This window comes from Mus caroli, chromosome 6, assembly GCF_900094665.2.
Source record: "Mus caroli chromosome 6, CAROLI_EIJ_v1.1, whole genome shotgun sequence".
NCBI lineage: Eukaryota > Metazoa > Chordata > Mammalia > Rodentia > Muridae > Mus > Mus caroli.
Genome location: NC_034575.1, coordinates 10,507,103 through 10,526,757, shown reverse-complemented (window position 1 = coordinate 10,526,757; position 19,655 = coordinate 10,507,103). Strand labels below are relative to the sequence as shown.

General features: G+C 36.5%; 1 protein-coding gene across 1 annotated transcript in view; it reads left to right on the top strand.

The window, feature by feature from the left end:
• The window catches only part of Ppp1r3a (protein phosphatase 1 regulatory subunit 3A), a 37,459-nt gene extending 18,708 nt beyond the window's left edge, over positions 1 to 18,751 (top strand). Inside the window, exons 2-4 of the mRNA XM_021165843.2 lie at positions 13,383 to 13,444; positions 13,542 to 13,666; positions 15,578 to 18,751. Of these exons, the coding sequence (XP_021021502.1) occupies positions 13,383 to 13,444; positions 13,542 to 13,666; positions 15,578 to 17,875 (2,485 nt within the window). The 3' untranslated portion in view covers positions 17,876 to 18,751. The remainder of the gene's footprint in view (positions 1 to 13,382; positions 13,445 to 13,541; positions 13,667 to 15,577) is intronic.
• The last annotated feature ends 904 nt before the right edge of the window (positions 18,752 to 19,655 follow it).

Genomic DNA, 19,655 nt, shown 5'->3' with positions numbered 1-19,655 from the left:
TGAGTTCTTTTTCATTTGCTTTTTAAATGTATCTTCTCTTCCCTTCCTTTTGTAATACTATTGTGAAGAATTGACAAAAAGGCCCATTAAGATAATTTTAATGTGTGACTTAAGTTCACAAAAGCATTAAATTTAGAAATGGTGCCTTAAGACCTACCAGGAGTGCCTAAAAAAGTTCCTAAATGCAGTTAAAAACAAAACTTGTTTGATAAGGGAGCTCTATTTGGATTTTAATATGAACCATCTAGTCTAATTTACTTGGTTCCTGACTCTCTTGATGTATTAATTTCTGATGTGCAAGTAGTGCAAGTAGAAGGACTAGTTTGAAAGTATGATTATAAAATGAAGTGTCTGGAATATGGAATTAGGTTCCAAAAGACTCCATAACATACAGGCTGTGAAACATTTATTTAAACTAAAACAATAATTAGTGGGAGAAATAATTTAAATATCTATAAGAAATGCTAGACATAGCTGATTTAATACTAGGCTGAATAGATCATGATCTGAAGGCATTATTTTATAACTTTAATATTCAATATTTAAATGTACCACGTTCTCTGTATCCATTTCTCTGTTGAGAGACATTTGGATTTTTTTTCCAGCTACTGGCTATTATAAATAAGGCTTGGCTGAATATAGTGGAACATGTGTCCTTATTACATGTTGGAGCATCTTCTGGGTATATACCCAGGAATGGTATTAGTGGTCCTCAGGTACTATATCCACTTTCCTGAGGAACCGCCAGACTGATTTCCAGAGTGGTTGTACAAGCTTGCAATCCCACCAAAAATGGAGGAGTGCTCCTCTTTTTCCACATCCTTGCCAGCATCTGCTGGCACCTGAGTTTTTGATCTTAGCCATTCTGACTGGTGTGAGGTGGATTCTCAGTGTTACTGTGATTTGATTTGCATTTCCCAGCTGTCTAGGATGTTGAACATTACTTTAGGTGCTTCTCAGCCATTCAATAGTCTGCAGCTGAGAATTCTGGCCTATATACAATCACCACACCCAGATACTTTTGTGGATGCCAACAAATGCTTGTTGACAGAAGCCTGTTATAGCTGTCTCCTGAGAGGCTTCACCAGTGCCTGACAAATACAGAGGTGGATGCTCGCAGCCTTCCATTGGACTAAGCACAGGGTCCCCAGTGAAGGAGTTAGAGAAAGGACCCAAAAGGAGCTGAAGGGGTTTGCAGCCCCATAGGAGGAACAACAATATGAACTAACCAGCATCGGCAAAGCTCTCAGGGACCAAGCCACAAACCAAAAGGTACACATTCTGCATATGGAGCAGACAATGGTTTAGTCAGTCATCAATGGGAGGAGAAGCTCTTGGTCCTGTGATGGTTTTATGCCCCAGTATAGGGAACTGCCAGGGCCAAGAAGCAGAAGTGGGTGGGTTTGTGAGCAGGGGGAGGGAGACAGGATAGGTAGTTTTCACAGATCAAACCAGGAAAGGGGATAACATTCGAAACGTAAATAAAGAAAATATCTAATTTAAAAAAAAAACACTAAAAAATTCAATATTTAAATAAAAGTTAAACTGCCAGATTCCTAGTATCTTAAAATTTTTAAATAGCTTGGAACACTTTATCTAGTTAACTCTAACTATCATATTAAAGATATTAGTTTATTCTTTAAAACAAACATGGGGGTCTATGATGTGTCGTAAAAATAGTGATGAATTGGGGCTGGAGAGATGGATCAGAAGTTAAGAGCACCAGCTACTTCTCCAATGTCATCATTACAGCCAAGGACAATCCACAATTTCAGGATCTGAAACCCTCTTCTAGCTTTGCCTCCAAAGGCACAGTAAAAGAAGAGAGGGGAAAGAGAGATCGGTGGGGAAAGGAAGACAAGAAAGGAGACAGAGAGGAGCGAGAAGAGAGGAGCAAGGAGAGAGAGGAAACAGAGAGAGGAGAGAAGAAAACAAGTGTGCAGTAGAGGGGACAGGTCAATAACCAGTATTTTTCTCAAGTGGACTTGCACCTTATTTTTAGAGAGAGGGTCTCTTATACATGCAAGCAAAATGCACATACATATTATAAATAAGTAACTAAAAACAATGAAGAATTGCTCTATTGATACTTCCATTACACCATGAACTAATTTGTTTGGCTTACTGTAGACAAGAGAGGAATATTAATACATCTTTGAAATTCTTTGTCAGAATCCAAGATTGGGAGAAAAAATGGTAAATTTTAGCATTTTGTTCCTTATTATATAGATGAAAATAAACAACCATAAAAGAACAGACATCAGCATGTTGAGGCCTGAGGGGACCCCGGTTTCTCAGGGTTGTTGCACCAGGTCATTACTCTAACAACATCCCTGTACCCTCAGTATTCTTGGTTGCCAATTTGACTACATCTGGAATTAACTAAAACTAAAGTGGCTAGGCACACCTGTAGGAGAGATTTTTTTTTCTTTAATCATTTGAAGTGAGAAGACCCACTTTCAGTCCAGATCTTTGAATGTGAAAAGATCTGCCTTTCATGCTGATCTTTGGAGGGGAGAGGGTCCTCCTTTAATATGAGCCACACCATCTGGTGGCAGCCTGTCTAAAACAAATGGAAGACAGACACTCTCTCTTTGCTTGCTAGACCTCACCTTTGCAGGCAATTCCATTCCTTAATTAGTATTAAAACCCACTTCTTCAGGATTCTAGCATATACTGAAGACCAGCTAAGACACCCAATCTAGTGGACTGAACAAATACTGGATCTTGGATGTTTCATTGGTAGATAGCCATTAAACTTAGTGGATCACAGTCTCTAAGCAATTCTGTGTGTGTGTGTGTGTGTGTGTGTGTGTGTGTGTGTGTGTGTGTTTGTGTGTGTGTGTATTGTAAATATATATATGTAAATATATATATATTCAATATATAGCATTATAAAAATAGAGGACAGAGTCAACATCAAGTGTCTTTTTTGAGTAACTCTCTGTCTGGCTAGTTTTGTGTCAACTTGATACAAGTAGAGTTATCACAGAGAAAGGAGCTTCAGTTGAGGAAATACCTCCATGTGATTCAACTATAAAGCATTTTCTCAATAAGTGACCAAGGGGGAAAGGCCCCTTGTGGGTGGGACCATCTCTGGGCTGGTAGTCTTGGGTTCTATAAGAGTGCAGGCTGAGCAAGCCAGGGGAAGCCAGTAAAGAACATCCCTCCATGGCCTCTGCATCAGCTCCTGCTTTCTGACCTGCTTGACTTCCAGTCCTGACTTCCTTTAGTGATGAACAGCAATGTGGAAATGTAAGCTGAATAAACCCTTTCCTCCCCAACTTGCTTCTTGGTCATGGTGTTTGTGCAGGAATAGAAACCCTGACTAAGACACTCCCCATCTTACTTTTTGAGACAGGATCTCTCATTAGCCTGGATCTCACCAATTGGTTAGATAGACTAGCTAGCTAGTCCTGGAATCCTCATGTCTCTGCTTTATCAGAATTGGAATGTCGGGTGCCACTACACTGGATTTTATATATCAGTGTTAGACACCTGAACTCACATGCCATAGTCAGTACTTTACCCACTGAGCAAATTCTCAGTACCTAAACCACTGTGTTCAGAAAACCAAATAACTTAATGATAATTGTGAACACTACAGATTTTATTATGAAAACAGCATATTTACAAATGTTTTTTAATATGTGTCCTGACATTGCTAACTCAGTTTTAACTTTGCTAAGATCATTTTTTATAGAACAAAAGTTGAGAAAATTTTGAAGAAATTGTTAGTTGGAATGTATTAATTTGGGGAAAACATACATATTAATATTCTAAAGTTTTTTGAAAGATGCAGAAAGGTAGCTCTTAGGAATCAGATTGTGGGAGATTTTGAAAAATGAGCAATCAAACTTTGGAGAAAGCAAGGGTTACAGCTGGACAGTCACTAGTTTCCTGACATCTACCTGCTTCATGGGTATAATTATGCCCTTTAAGAACTTAGTTAAAGTAAGGACCTTAGGGCAGTAAGTTTTAGAATTTTTTTTTTCCCCCAGACAAGTTGCTGATATACATTCTTTAGTTGTTCAGGACCCATCACCTAAAGACATTTACATTTCTCTCCATAAAATATAATTGGCAGGTGGTAGCAGAGAAGTCCCTTAAGCCAGGTTTATCTATAGTCTTCTTCTACTTAAAATTCATGAATTCTGCTTGTAATTACATCACATTCCCAAGAAACCTACAATGTTTTTTTAGTCCACATCTCAACTTCCAAGATTCTACTTAATGATGTACTAGACCCTCCTCAGTCAGTGCCTTGAGAAGTGCACATCACTTCCGTCAGTATGTGTGATGCTTGAGTCAATGACAGAATAATAAAATGTAAGATGCCCTTTATGCTGTGGAGAGGAGCTACACAAAACAGCACCCACCACACTGACATGACCAAATACATTCAGACTTGCAATTTCTCTTGCTAGAAAATAATGAAGAATCTTTGAAAAAAACAAACAACAAAAATCTACCAAGATTTTCTCCATGAAAGTATGACTTTCAGTTGCTTCTTTCTCTGTTATTGAAACTATTCTTCACAAAAATACAAAGCATCATTGATTTTAAATTGAAGTATCAAGATGAAATGCAATGTTCTAATATGTAAATTGAAACAAAATGTATTTTAGAATATAGTTTCAGGGTCTCAATGGAATTAAAAGTCAAGAGAGATGGTTCAGCAGGTAGAGACTGGGTAGCAGCCTGCCACCCAGTCTGACAACCTGAGTTCAATGATCTACAATTAACTCATTTAGATTGCCTCTGATGTCTTTACAGGTGCAATACACACACGCGTGCGCGAGTGTGCACACCCTCCCTCCCCCACACACAGGCACACATGGAACTTGCTCATGTACACAATTGAAATTTTTTGAAGAGATGAAAAACTGGAAGAAATTCCATGACATTTTAGCTGACTAGGTGTTATTACAACAGTGATTCTATTTTCTCTAAAACAGAAAATAAGACAGGAAAGGTCTCCGAGAGCTTGTGCTTACTCTCTTCCATGCTTGAGCAGTTCACTTAAGTCACTCAACCAGCTTGTGCTTTAGCATCCTTGGTTTTGGTTGTATTTTAAAGTTTTATGAATTTTGTTTCTGTGTTATGTTCTATCCAATACACTTGTTTAACTGATGATAAATATTAGCAAAGTTTTGATACTTGCAAAGTTTTATTTGAACATGTATGAAATAATAGGAAATAAGTGATTCCACAAAGCATAGTAGAGAATAAAAAAGAAAACCTGTAGTTTTGCTTGAATTGGTTACACTACTATTTCAAGTTAACAACTACTCCTATAATTTTATTTTAAAATTTTCGCATATAATATATTTTGGTCATATTATGTTCCTTCCTTAAACTCCTCCCAGAACTTCTCTAATTTCTCTACCTACCCAACTTCATGCTCTCTGTCTCTCTGTCCCTGTCTCTCTCTGTGTGTCTGTCTCTGTCTTAAAACCAACAAGAAAAGAAAAAAATCAAAACAAGCAACAGAAATCAAAAAGAGAAATAATAGGAAGAGCACATCATGTTGGGTGTTAATCTGAAGACTTAGTAGATAGAAAAAAAAATCCAAACAACCACCACCAGCAGCACCAGCAGCAGTACCAGCACCACCACCAACAACACAGAACCAGATTTAGCATTCTAATGTTCTCCTCTAAAGATTGTGACAGTTAGCCTGCACTAGCAATCCAAGCATTTTGGAGGTTGAGGCAAGAGGATTAATAATTTTACAGTTATGTCCCTGGGCTATAAGAGGACATCACGTTTTAACGAAACAAAATGGAAAATAAAATCTTGTAGAAGATGTTCAGAGGGGACATAATGAGACCACAGCTTGAAACACAGACCATTATGTAAAGTATCTTAAGTACTGCTTTATAGCATAAAATGGGAGGTGATGAGCAAACATTTGAAAGCTGATCTTTTATAGACAGTTGTGTGCACTTTGAAGGAGTGGGTGGGTTGGGGAGCAGTGCAGGGGGAGGGGATAGGGAACTTTGGGGATAGCATTTGAGATGTAAATGAAGAAAATACCTAATAAAAGAGGAGCATCAAATTTAACACCCATGACTTTTTAGGAAATGGTTCTTTGTTATAATCAACATTTTAAATACTGCTAGAGAAGTTATGTTTTGCCCCTGACATCCTCATTCTGCCACTCAACCTGATGGGTTGATGATGTCCATCATACCAAATTATGGCTTTATTGAACAAATCTTTGAGAAGTTTCTCCAGTAAGTTACAGGGCATATATAAGATTTTAGCACCATGGTATTATAGGAGTTTAGGAAAAAATATATTATTAACTATCCTAAAAGCGCTACATTTCAACAGTGATGGTAGGACAACAGCCCCCAAATGTCTACAATTATTAATTTGGTAACATTCTCACATGAGGTAAATTGTGTAGGAAGGTGGGAATGGGCACCCATGCAGGCCACTTTTGAGAGGATGTGTTTAACTAAAGATTGCTTGTTTAGATTGTCTGCTGAACTTTTTTGGAATGTGAGCTTATGATAAAAGACTATTTTTAAAGTTGAGGAGTGTATGAGCCACAGTCTGCAAGTTTTTGTCCTAAAAGTAGTTTGTGAATTAATGAAAACATGTGGTAAATATTAGAAACAGAAAAGTTATTGTTAAATGGAGATGGGAATCAGCTGCTATTCTATAATATGTAATCTGTACAGTGCATATGGCACATCAATATTAGTAACAGTATCGATGATAGCAAGTATTATAAGGTCCATGTGTTAGAAAGTAAGGGACTAAGTGATGTTGTGGAGGAAAACAAAGTATTGAGGTGCTACGTATCTGGCTTGAAGTTACAGTGTTAGTAATAGCTAAGTACAAGTTTAGTAACAGGAAAAAATATATTTGAATGGAAAAATTATTGTTCTTTCCAAGACTATTGATCTTCTCAGAAGAATACTGGCTTAGGGACCAGGACAGTAGGATATCGAACTTAACCACTAGTTATCTTTTAGTAATTTTGCCAATGTTGTAGAACTGATTCTCCCTCTGTCTCTTTGTCTCTGTCTCTGTCTCTCTATCTCTCTATTTCTCTACCTTTCTGTCTCTCTAAAATGATAGGATTATGTTTTCTTAGTATGCTGTCCCTTATAGATCTAAACACTATTTAAATTAAATTTTTCCCCAATTTTTTATTAGGTATTTACTTCATTTACATTTCGGTTAAATGAACTCATCATGTTTCTCTCATTTAATGTCCTTGCCAGATATTCATTAGTTAAAACAACAACAGCAACAGCAACAACAAAACCCCAACCTGTCAAAAACACACAGTAACCCTTTCCACCGTCTGCCTTAAACTAACTCCAGTTTCATCCTTGATTTTTCCTCTTGATAATTCAAACCTTCTGAGAGTCTATTGCTCTCAGATGCACCCTGTTTCGTGTTTATATTTTATACTTGTTACTTGTAATTTTTTGTTTATACTAAAATCAGAAACTTCTTACTTCTCAATTAGTGAATTCAGAACAAATCTGTGAAACGTCCCCAACTTTTCTTATTTTAATGTTCTTTCATCTCTAAGGCAGTAGCTTTCATATCTCATTATTTATTATAGTATTTATAGTTCACTGTAATTATTATGATTTCCTGATTTATCTATTTCTGTCATTATTTTATTGTTTGCTTGGAGTAAGTATCTAGATATTACTAATGTTTTATTTCCCAATATTTGTTATAGTTAATAGTACATATTCAAACTATCTCTAGAAGAATGATTGGTCTCTCCAGATTAAATGATATGGGTGACTATACTATGTACCTCTAAGTATATAGAAACGAACTATTTCTCCAAAGAACCTAGATTAGCCTTAACCAACTCTAATAATTTGATCCCAGAATTCTAAACTTGGGATGTTATAACACTCTGAGCCTTAGAATATACACAGATGATCATTTGCTGCTTTTCCTTGATGGAATTTTGTGTAAAGAAGAGATGACATCATTAAAATGCTGGCAAGAGATAGAAAGAAAGGGGGAAGCTAGAAAGAAAGAGGGTTGTGCATTTATTCAACAGCATTTCTTTGCTATTAGACTGCATCAGGCAGTGTGTCAATCACCAGGAATACAAAAGAAAAAAAAAGGAAAAAAGTTCTCAGGACACAAAGGGGATCTGAGAGATAGTAAAAGATAGCTTTACTTATGTCATGGTCAGATGTACTGATGGAGGTGGGTCCTGCTGTCACTAACCAATAGTCCTTTTTTATTTTTCCTATTTATTTATTTATTTATTTATTTATTTATTTATTTATTCACTTTACATCCTGATCATCCTGATCATGGCCTGCCCATTGCCCACCCTGCCCCCCTCACACATTCCCCTCACCATCCACTTCGCCTTCTCCTCTGAGAGAGTGGAGACCCACATGGAGTATCCTTCCATCCTGGCACATCAAGTTTCTGCTGGGCTAGCCACATCCTCTCTCATTGAGGCTAGACAAGGCAGCCCCCAAGAGAACAGGATCTATAGGCAGGCAACAGCTTTAGTGACTGGCTCCCTCTGCACCACCCCAACCTCCCTGGTTGGCACACCGGAATGAAGACTGAGCTGCAAGTCAGCTACATATTTGCAGAGATCTAAGTCCAGCCCTTGAATTCCCTTTGGTTGCTGGTTCAGTTTCTCAGACTCTCAAGGGTCCAGGTTAGTTGATTCTGTTGGTTTTCCTGTGCAATTCCTATCCTTTCAGGGAACCTCAATTTGGGGGTCAGTCCTTTCCCCATCTCTTCCATAAGATTCCCTGAGCTCCATCCAATGTTTGGCTATATGTCTCTGCATCTGTTTTACTCAGCAGCTGTGTGGAGCCTCTCAGAGGACAGTTACACTAGGCTCCTGTCTACAAGCACAGCAGAGGATCATTCATAGTGTAAGGGATTGGTGCTTACCCATGGGTTCATCTCTTTTTTCTAATTGTATACCTGTTTAATTAAACTCTATTGTAAATCTGTTTAGTTAAACACTTTAAATATAATTGGTCAAATAAGTGTTACTTCAAAGTTAAAAGTGATGTTTTGTTTACACATAGCCTATAATATATTGCAAAGAGCAAACTACATTGTCTCATAAGTTATCTAAAACTAGGATTGAAAGGTTTATATACTGTAAATGATGAAATAACTCTATGCAAAAAACCAAAACAACAACAACAACAAAAAACAGACTTTTGATGATCAGATATACTGATTTCTTCCTCTCAAATTGCCTTACCAATGGTAACTATAATCCTGAAAAAAAATCAAGATTTCTTTCAGGTACTGGTTCTTAATTGTGTTGTTTTTATGTAAAAAAGCATCTTATCCTCAAATTTAATTTTTTTAATTTACAATTTCTTTTTAAATTTTTATTTTGTTTTATTATATGTACATGAATATTTTGTCTGCATGCATGTCTATATTGTGGAAGCATGCCTGGTGCCTTCATATGTTAGAAGATGGTGTCAGATCTTCTGGGACAGGAGTTCTTGGTTGTTATAAGCCACAGTGTGGGTGCTAGGAATTACACCTGGGTCTTCTGAAAGAATTACAAGTGCTCTTAAGCACTGAGACACTTTTTAGGTTACCTTTTCTAATGCCTTTCAATGAACAAAGAGGTCAAATTTTAGTAGGAGGCCTAGAAAGATGAATTAATGAATAGGAGCATTTCCTGCTCTTACAGTCCTGGGGGAGGGGTACCACGTGGTAGCACACCATCACGTTTAACTCCAGTTCCTGTGGATCCAAGCTTCTCTTCTGTTTTTCATTGGTATGGTGTACAAGCAGTTCACAGACAATCATGCTCTAAAGCATGACAGTAAAAAGCAATGTCTTTTAAATATTTAAATTTTTAAAAGAGACAAACTAAAGTTTTTATTTTATGATGACTTTTTTATTATTTAATAGATACTTCCTGCTTGGTATAATCATATATTTTCTAGGACTTTTCAAGATTTTGGCATGGTAATAATTTAGTCCACCTAGAGCTGAATTTTGCCTATGTTCTACTGTCATTTTCACTAAGTATAGTCATGTCCCTCTCTTTCATTTCTGAATATCCTCTTATCTTCCTGCTTTCCGACATGTTAGATTTGACCATGATGAGTCTTCTCACTGTTCTTTGAGTCCTACTTCTCAGCTGCTTTGCAGCTTTTCTGATAAATTGTCTTTAAAGTTCACTCTGCTTAAGAACTCTTAAAATAATATAGACATCATTATCCCTCTGTTCTTCTCCTTAGAAGAACATATCCAAACTCTATGAAACACAGCTTTATAATTTTGACTACAATTCATTGAATCTTAGCATCACCCTTCACACTATTTAATTACTATCTATGAACATGGTATTTGTAACTTCTTTAATATATATGTTTATATAGTTTTATCATAGAAAAATTCAGTTTTTAAAGATTTTTTTCTACATATGTTCTATATAATATTTCTGCTTCAGGGACATCAAACTTTCATCCCTACATGTATCCTTAAATATAAAGTTTTCCTTTATATTCCTGAATGTCCATGTTTTGAGGACACTCAGTCATAAGTTGTTTCATCACTAATTACTTGTCTTAGGATGAAGTTTTACAAATGAAGCTCTTGTCCTTTCAAAACAATCATTTTTAATGAAGCAATTAAAATTAATTAGAAAATTCAGTGATGGGTCTTGGTAAATGTAAAATTCTTTTAGTAGCAAATAATTTCTCTCTACAAAAAAATTTTAGTCGTGTTTTAAGAACAAATAAGAAATGGGAATAACTAAATGTTTCTTTAATAGTATATATGTGCTCTTAAAAATATTTTATCCATTCTTTGAGAATACAACGTGCTTTGATCATATCTAATGATTTTTCCAATTTCTCCCAGATCCCGTCCTACCTCTCTACCCACTCATTTTTATTTTTTTAATCCTTGAATTCAATTTTATTTTAGTTTTACTTATTCACATTATCTCCTATTCACTGACCTCCTCCTGGTCACCCTTTCCCACAATCCTTTCCCCATCCTATCTCCCCTCTGCCTCGGAGTCATTGGGGGGCCACCTGGATATCCCCTTACCCTGGCACTTCAAGTTTCTGCAAGGCTAGGCTTTTCCTTCCTCTCCCAGTGAGGCCATACAAGGCAGCCCAGCTTCTACCCATCAGTTCATTCTCTCTCTCTCTCTCTCTCTCTCTCTCTCTCTCTCTCTCTCTCTCTCTCTCCTTTATAAAACTTATACAGTCCAATGTGTAGTGTTGATTGAAAATTGACTTCTCTTGGGTATAGGGCCTTCCCTGACTGTGGTTGATTTACCAAAGAAAATATCACTAAATGAATCTACAAAAATGACTCTTCTTTTCCCAGCATCTCTTAAATGCCAGGAAATTTGCAGCTGGAGGTGGGACTCCATGCCCACCTCCTATCTTTATGCTAGTATTTTGTCTGGCTAGATATCTCACAGGTGTTGTGCATGGGATCATGATCCCTGAGACTTCATACATATGACTGTCTTGCTATGCCCATAGAACAGTTCTCTCAATATCTCTAACCACTGATATTGTATTGCTAATGCATTAGATCATGGTGTATCTCAAATCTCATCAGAGAAGCTTCTTGGGAAGGCAGGTATATGGCAATTAATACAGAAAGCTACAACTGATCAAAGTACTGAACAAGATGCTGCAGGATTTTCAGTCCTAAACAGGCTATCTATATCACATAGATTTTCCCAAGACTCAGAGTTCTTTGCTCAAGAGGAAGATAGTTTGTAAGAGCCAGAGGAGGTGGGTGCATTTCAGGCTTGCATGTTCTTCAAAGAGATACTATTGTTTGCAAAATTATTGTTTTGTAGGTGAATTTCATAAAAGCAAATCATTGCATAGTTATAGGTCTTGGAAATAAATTAATTCAACTTCCATACTTCAAACTCTATAGTTTAAGAAGTTTTATATACATAGAATGCTAGTTTTATTGTAATGACCAGAAATGTTTTCAGTAAGGTTAAAATGAAACAACAAAAAATATATATTCAAAAGTAAGTTACCTTTTTACATAATCAGGAAGGGAGAGTTTACAAATTACACATGATTTGTGAAAATAAAATTAGCCTTGCTGGAATTTTCAGTTGAAAAAAAGCCTACATTCAATTATACAAGTTTATCAGCAAATGCCACTTTCTAGATTTCTTTTCTTTTATGTTGTTGTTTTATTTTGTTTGTTTGTCTTGTTGTTGCAGAAACTCACTGGAAAAAAATCAGTATAAGAAAAATAAATTAAGGGTGGGACATGGTGGTGCATGTGTTTAATCCCTGCACTTGAGGGGGCAGAGGCAGATGGATATCTGTGAGTTCAAGGTCCATCTAGTCTATATAGAAAGTTTTAGGACAGCATGCTATATAGAGAAACCCTGGAGAGGTGGTTGTGGGTGGGAAAAAAGACTGGCAAGAAGACAGAGAGGACACAGTGGGTGAAGTGAATGGTGGGCAAGACCTGTGATCTGAGATCAATCCACAGAACCCATGAAAAGATGGAAGGATATTATCGCCTCCAAAGAGTTGTCCTCTGTCGTCACAATTGTGCTATTACACACATGAACCCATCCACACACATTAGGTGTGCCCGGTAATAATAGTAAAAGAGAAATGAATTTTAAAAGAAAACAAAGATATAAATTAGAGTAATTGTACATAAACTGAAATTTCCACTAATTATATTTTTCTATTGAGTATCAGAGACTTCTGACATTTAAAGGAGAAAAGTATCATTTCTAACAAGAATTCAAAATTTACTACAAAAGCAAAGCAATCTCAGGAATTTTGAAGAAAAAGGATATGTGCTGACACATGAGCTCTCTGAAGTCTCCATTTTAAAACTGGCCAGTGGCAACTCACACGTGAGATTTTTGAGCATAAATCTAGCTCAGGTTTTAGTGATCTGGTTTTCTTTTATTTCTCTTGACTATAGAGAGATTTTTTTCCCTTTTATAACAATGCAGTTGAAAAATAAACAGACTATAAAACATAACTATCTAAATGTTAGAAACCAATTTTATAGCAACAATGGATAATCAATTGAATAAATTCATTCCACAGCAAAAATCCTCTCAATTTGGAAGATTAAATAAAATATAATGAAAACTACATATTTGCTTATAGCTTTATTCTGGTTATGTTTTAATAAGCACATCATAATCTCATTTAGAAATATGTCAATGTATAGATTATTTTAAGTTTTCATAAAATCAAAATTTTTTACTGTGTTACCACGGAAGGCTTACTTATATACAGTAATACAAAATTATGAAAGAGTATGCAAACTATTTGTCTTATTGATAATTTTCCACCTTATAAAGATATTTTTAAAGATGTAATTTCAAAACAAATGTATGTTTTTCTAAATTTTAGCAGTAAAGAAGAACCATTGCTAGCACCAGAAGAAAATAAATTTGAGACTTTAAAGCTCACAGGTAATATTCATTTAAAATTAAACATTAATCTATTTTTTGTTAATATCTGCAATAAAAACAGTCTTATAATTAAAAACCAATCCTATTAACTTTTCAGAGTCCTACATCCCAACAATCATTTGTTCTCACGAGGACAAGGATGACTTGGGAGCCAATCATCAAAATGTAAAAGATATCAACAAGAAGCATGACGAACATAATGGAAAGGAATTAGACTTGATGGTAAGTGTTCTGGTTGCCACGGTATTAGAGAAGATGAATCTATTTATGCTTCAAGGATGCTGCAATGCCTGCCTCTCAATGGCTTCAGCTAATATAATTTGCAAATGTGCAAGCATGGCTTACTCTGTCCCAGCATCTCCATCTAGCTTGACCCACAAGGCACTTTGATTTCAGTTTGTTGCTTCTGCTCTCCACAGTGGTAAATTAATAGCATTAATTTCTTATCTCGTTATCAGTGGCTCAGAGTAATAGTTTGTAGGAATTAGAAGCAAGGGGCACCATCTTGATGAACAGTTCTAATCTTTGTGACAGGTGTGCATGTAGCATAACCTCATCTGTAACGTAAGAGGGCTGGAAGAGTGAGGTCATGTCTAACCTAAGAAGCCTGCAATGATGATGTTTAGCCCTGTTTTGCTTTACTATTTCTGTCCAGGTAGGAATTCCAAAGTTTCTTGGCATTGTAAAATAGTAAATTACCAAGGAAGAAGAAAATAGCCAGCACTACATAATTTTAAAATGAAGCAAATTCAATACTGCACATTTTATCCTAAACTTTGTTACTACAAATTTCACACTTGGTGAACATCAAATCTGTTCTGAAATTTGGAGAAGATGGCTCAGTTCGCACTTTTAGCTCACAGTGAGAGGCAGAAGCAAATGAGTCACATAATGCAATTTACTCTTCATTGTATTTGGTTGGAGCTCCTAGCATGGCGATACATGGATTCATAATCATCTAAGATTAAAATGACATTTGCCTCTTCAAGTGTCAATGCTGAAACTGAAAAGAACTAGAACTCATCTTCCCCCACCCACATTTCACTTCTGCAATAGTGATATGGCAACTGCACCACTAAAGTATGCAATTTACTGTGCTCCAACGTTAAGGCACTACAAAGTTGTCACCCATTGTGAGACTCCTCACCAGCCGAAACTTAACATCACCTTTTTTTTTTTTTCAAACCAGAGAATATAATGAAAGGACTCTGAAAAATCACATACATCACCAATACACCTCATTACCATGAGCAGCCTCAAATATAAAAGTTTGTTTAGAAGTTACTGAGATTGTACGCCCAATAAATGAACAGGGAGCTGTAATTTAGATGCTAATTTGCTCCGTGCTGACGTGACTGCATAAAACAATGAAGCTCCATAATAGATGGAAATACAACCAAATCTGTGGAACCCACAGGCATTGGCTTACAAGACAGCTGTGCCGTTGACAAGTAACATGAGCCTTATGTGAGAAGAAGGGGAAGACGTAAGATTTGCATATAATTATTGAGATCATGCAAATGTCAGTTATGAGGAGGAAAAAAAAAACACAGGCATCTCACTGTTAAATCCTGACAGTTGGCATCACTGAAGAGCTCAAATACATTTGAGTACCAGTTGGCAGAGGGTCATTAAAACAGAATTTGCAGAGACATTAACTCCCTCACTTTTCTTTGAGTGACGTTTTGCTATTAATAGTTTGCAGAGGCTTTGCAGAAAACATATTAATAAGAGAAACTGTAATGGGGGCACCTACAGCACATATAAATGTGGCAAGGGGCACCCAGGAAGCTGCTCCCTAATTGATTAGCATGGAGCTATCAATGTGTATATCCCAAGTGAGGAAAAAGTGCAATGACAAGCAAGAATGGTTGAATAATACAATGTGATATTTGGAAGCAGAGATGGAGTGTGATTAATTTGGCCCCCTTTTCTTACTGATCTCATTCCTAAGTCATACCTTACAAAGATCTTGCCCCAAACATCCAACTTCTAGAGTTTGTGTGAAATCCACAAATGAAATGAGTCAGGGGAATCTACCAGATAATTACTTGAGCTAATGAAAGCTAATTCACTTCTCATGTATTTAAAAAAAGATCATATTGTCATAATTTTGTTGTTTTTTTCCATAAGATAAACCAACGGTTAATAACTTCCCAGGATGAAAAGAATACATTTGCAACAGATACAGTCAATTTCACAAATAAAGCTGAAGGGTCAGAGAAGAAGCAAGCTTACCATGAAATCAACACTGACTTGTTCATGGGGCCTTTGTCTCCAAGTTTATCAGCAGAAAGTTCCTTAAAGAGAGATTTCTATCATAGCAGAAACTATTCCCCAGGAAATGAATATGGTCATCCACATTCAGAGGAAATTATTTCAGATATGGGAGAAAAAGGTCCGTCACTGGGAGATACTAGTTCTGATGAGTTAATGCAATTGGAACTCTGCAGCAAGGAAGACCTGGATGATAATGCCAACCCAGCCAATGGGAGTGGCAGAGAGTGTTCTTCCTTCGATCAACTAATGGCGTGTAGTCTCAAGAATAACGAAGCAGGAATCAAGAAACCTGGAATAAAAGATTACAAATATTCACATGGAGATTCCACAAAATTGGAAGAATCAAATGCATCTTCCAGAGATGATTATGCCAAAGTCGATAATAAAAAGGAGAAGCAAACATGCTTAGGTGTTAATGAAAACCCAAGCAAGAATTTTCAATCAGTATTCCAGACCCAAGAGGGACAAATGGGGTACCCAAAAATAAGCACTGAAGGGGATAAAGCTAATAACCAAGACTTGACAAGTCTACTGAGCAAAGATATTACAGCTAACACCTGGGCGGTGACAGTAGATCCCTGTCCTTCCACAAATGCCAAAAGGAGTTGGAGAGAAGTTGGAAGTGGTAGCAATTTAGAACCAGGAACTAGTGATCTTAGCTCTCCAAGGAATTTCAACCTTCTGACTGATGATCATCTTTTTCAAGCTGACAGGGAAAACTCAGACTCTAGCAATCCTGAAGATCAGAATATGAACACACGGCATAGAAAAAAATGGAACGTTCTGGAAACCCAGCCAGAAACAAGTGAGACCGAATCAGATATAGCCAAGCATACCAAAGAACAAGCAGAGTATAAAGACATGTGGGAAAAAAGAGATAACGGTAGGAATCTGAAAGCTACTCCTACAGAACAATGGTTTACCTGCCGACAGACAGAATGCTATGAACTGTCTTCTCTTGCTGATCATGGTATTACTGAGAAAGCACAAGCAGTTACAGCTTACATAATTAAGACAACATTAGAAAGTACTCCAGAAAGCGCGTCTGCTAGAGGAAAAGCAATAATTGCTAAGCTACCTCAAGAGACAGCACGAAATGACAGGCCCATCGAGGTAAAAGAAACAGCGTTTGATCCACATGAAGGGAGGAAAGATGATTCACATTATTCCCTTTGTCATGGAGATACAGCAGGTGTAATCCATGACAATGATTTTGAAAGGGAGTCACATTTAGATATTTGTAATTTACGTGTGGATGAAATGAAGAAGGAGAAAACCACATCTACGTGCTCTCCTCAGAAGACATATGACAAGGAGAAACATGGGATTGGAAGTGTAACATCTACAGACGAACCTTCACAGGTCATTACAGGCAATCAAAAAGCTACGTCAAAACTGGATTTACATTTGGGAGTGTTACCAACAGACAGAGCAATATTCCAAGCAAATGCAGAACTTGAGCTGCTTCAAGAATTATCAAGGAGAACAGACTTCAATGCTGTTCACTCTGCATTTAACTCAGACACTGCCAGCGCTTCTCGGGACAGCTCTCAAGTTTCCAGACACTGCTCTAAAAAATCAGTACCTTCTTACGGTGAAGAGAAAGCAGTTACTAACACAACCCTCCAGTCTATTCCTACCAAATCAGAATATAATTGGCACCCAGAAAGTGAGGTCTTGGGCCATGCCATGTCTAAACCTGAAGATGTTTTCAAAAGTTCAGAAATAATGAAATCAGGTAGTGGAGGAGAACGAGGCGGGGGTCCAATTCTCCAACAAAAAGAAGGCAGCTTAGAAAACTCCCAAGGCCCGATGATTTTTATCAATGATTCTCTTGAAAATGTGGATGAAGCGAGTTCTGAAAATGAAGGGTTAACACATTCTGGACAGTCACAGTGTTGTCTGGGTGACAAAGGATCAGTGAGCTCTGCTTCTCCTACTGTCCCTACCCAGGAACTGGAAGCTCAAGGCAGGGAGTCTCTGCTTTCAATATCCACCAACTCTAAAATACCGTATTTCCTTTTGTTTCTGATATTTCTTGCAACTGTCTACTACTATGACTTAATGATAGGCTTGGCGTTCTACCTTTTTTCGTTATACTGGTTGTACTGGGAAGGGGGGAGGCAAAGAGAGTCTGTCAAGAAAAAGTGAGCTTGGCACAGTTGCTATTCTCTCTTGAAAGATAAGCTATTTAGTCCCAAACATTTGGAATGGCAGGAGAGACTATTCATTGTTCAAAGAATCAGTGCAGTTTTTCTCTTGAAGGATCATTTAAAAAGGAATGCGTATGAAGTTTGCTCCTTCATATAAGTAATTATTCTATATAGGACCATTATGCTTGGATCATTAAATACCTATATGAATATGAGATGTGAAGCACGTCAAGTTGGAATTAGGTACAGCTGTTGCTCCTTAGCAGGCTGTGAAGTTGAAATGCTTCATGTCTCTTCACTATTTAAAGTGCAATTTCCTGCATTCATTTCTTTCACAGTAAAGCTTTGGATATTTTTTTTCCCTGAGAGTACTTTCCTCCTAGGTTTTTAAAAAATAGATAAAACATGGAGAAATATTTTTCTTTAGTCCCTAGAATTAGCCATGAAAATTTCATTTAGCACTGTGTCCTCTATCAGCACATATTGATAGATCAAATATTAAAATTTCTGTTTATGCCTTTAAGAAAATACCCATGTATTTTGCAATATAAAAATGTAAATTGGAAATATGTTTTATGCACACTCAAGTTATACTTCATGTGCATACCATTGTATCTCTTTGTACCTATGATGTCAGGGTTTTCATACACCAATTTTAACTTTGTTTGTTTATTTATATTTAGTTGAATGTGTAGACTGTCACACAAATGGACAATTTTAATGTTAAGTGTTGTCCAGACATGAAAATTCTAACATTCTATCATCATTGTTTCAAGGTGACTTTGCACCTACCTTGTAGTTCTTAACCTGTGGGTTACAACCCCTTTGGATGCTGCATATCAGATATTTATGTTATCATTCACAACAGTGAGCAGAATTACAGTTATGAAGTATAAACAAAATAAATTTATGGTTGGGGTCACCACAACATGTGGGACTCCATTAAAGGGTCACAGCATTAGGAAGGTTGAGAACCACTGCTAGAAAACATAAGACCTGAAGTAATAATAAATGCTAAAATGGTTTGTTCTTCCTGGTAGTTCCTTTGTTTTTTTCGATTAGTTGTTAATATTTTCTTATAGTAGGGAGATGAATTGTATCCTAAGTAAATTTACAGAACAAACTCCTTGTCTGGTAATATCCATTTTGTCATTTTGGGTTATGAGACAATCACTCAAAACTTTAAGCAAGCAAAATATGTATAGTTGAAAGCATACTGAAAAAAGAAGTGAACATAGAATATAGCAGTGATTTTGGCTACTGTAATTATAGGTAAAGGTATGAAATAATGGAGCATTTTTTAGCTAAATGGAAATACTGTCAAGATTCATACAAAATTTATTTCAGCAATTTTATTGAATAATTGTAATATACAAAGCCCTGTGCTATTCTAGGTGGGGGTCTTTAGATAAACTGAATATATGGATCCCTGTATATAGCAAAATAATGTATTTTTAACTGGGTTGGAGTATGAAAAAAAGTCACAGAGAAGGATTCTATTGAATGTTTATCTTTCATGGAAAGTTCTTTCAGGGAAAGTTAAACAGAAAATAGTATGATATTTTAATTTACTTATAACTATAAAATTACACGTCATCTCATATATCTCACAAATATAAATTTATAAGAAAATAAAAATCTTTAAAATGACTTATCATGTGATACTTAGTGGTTTGCTAAAGTTTCTTTATGTGCACAACTATTTCTCAAACTTGTAATTGCATGCTTTTCTCAAGGCTCCTTGAAAATGAGTCATTGGCTTTAGCTTTTTAGTTGAC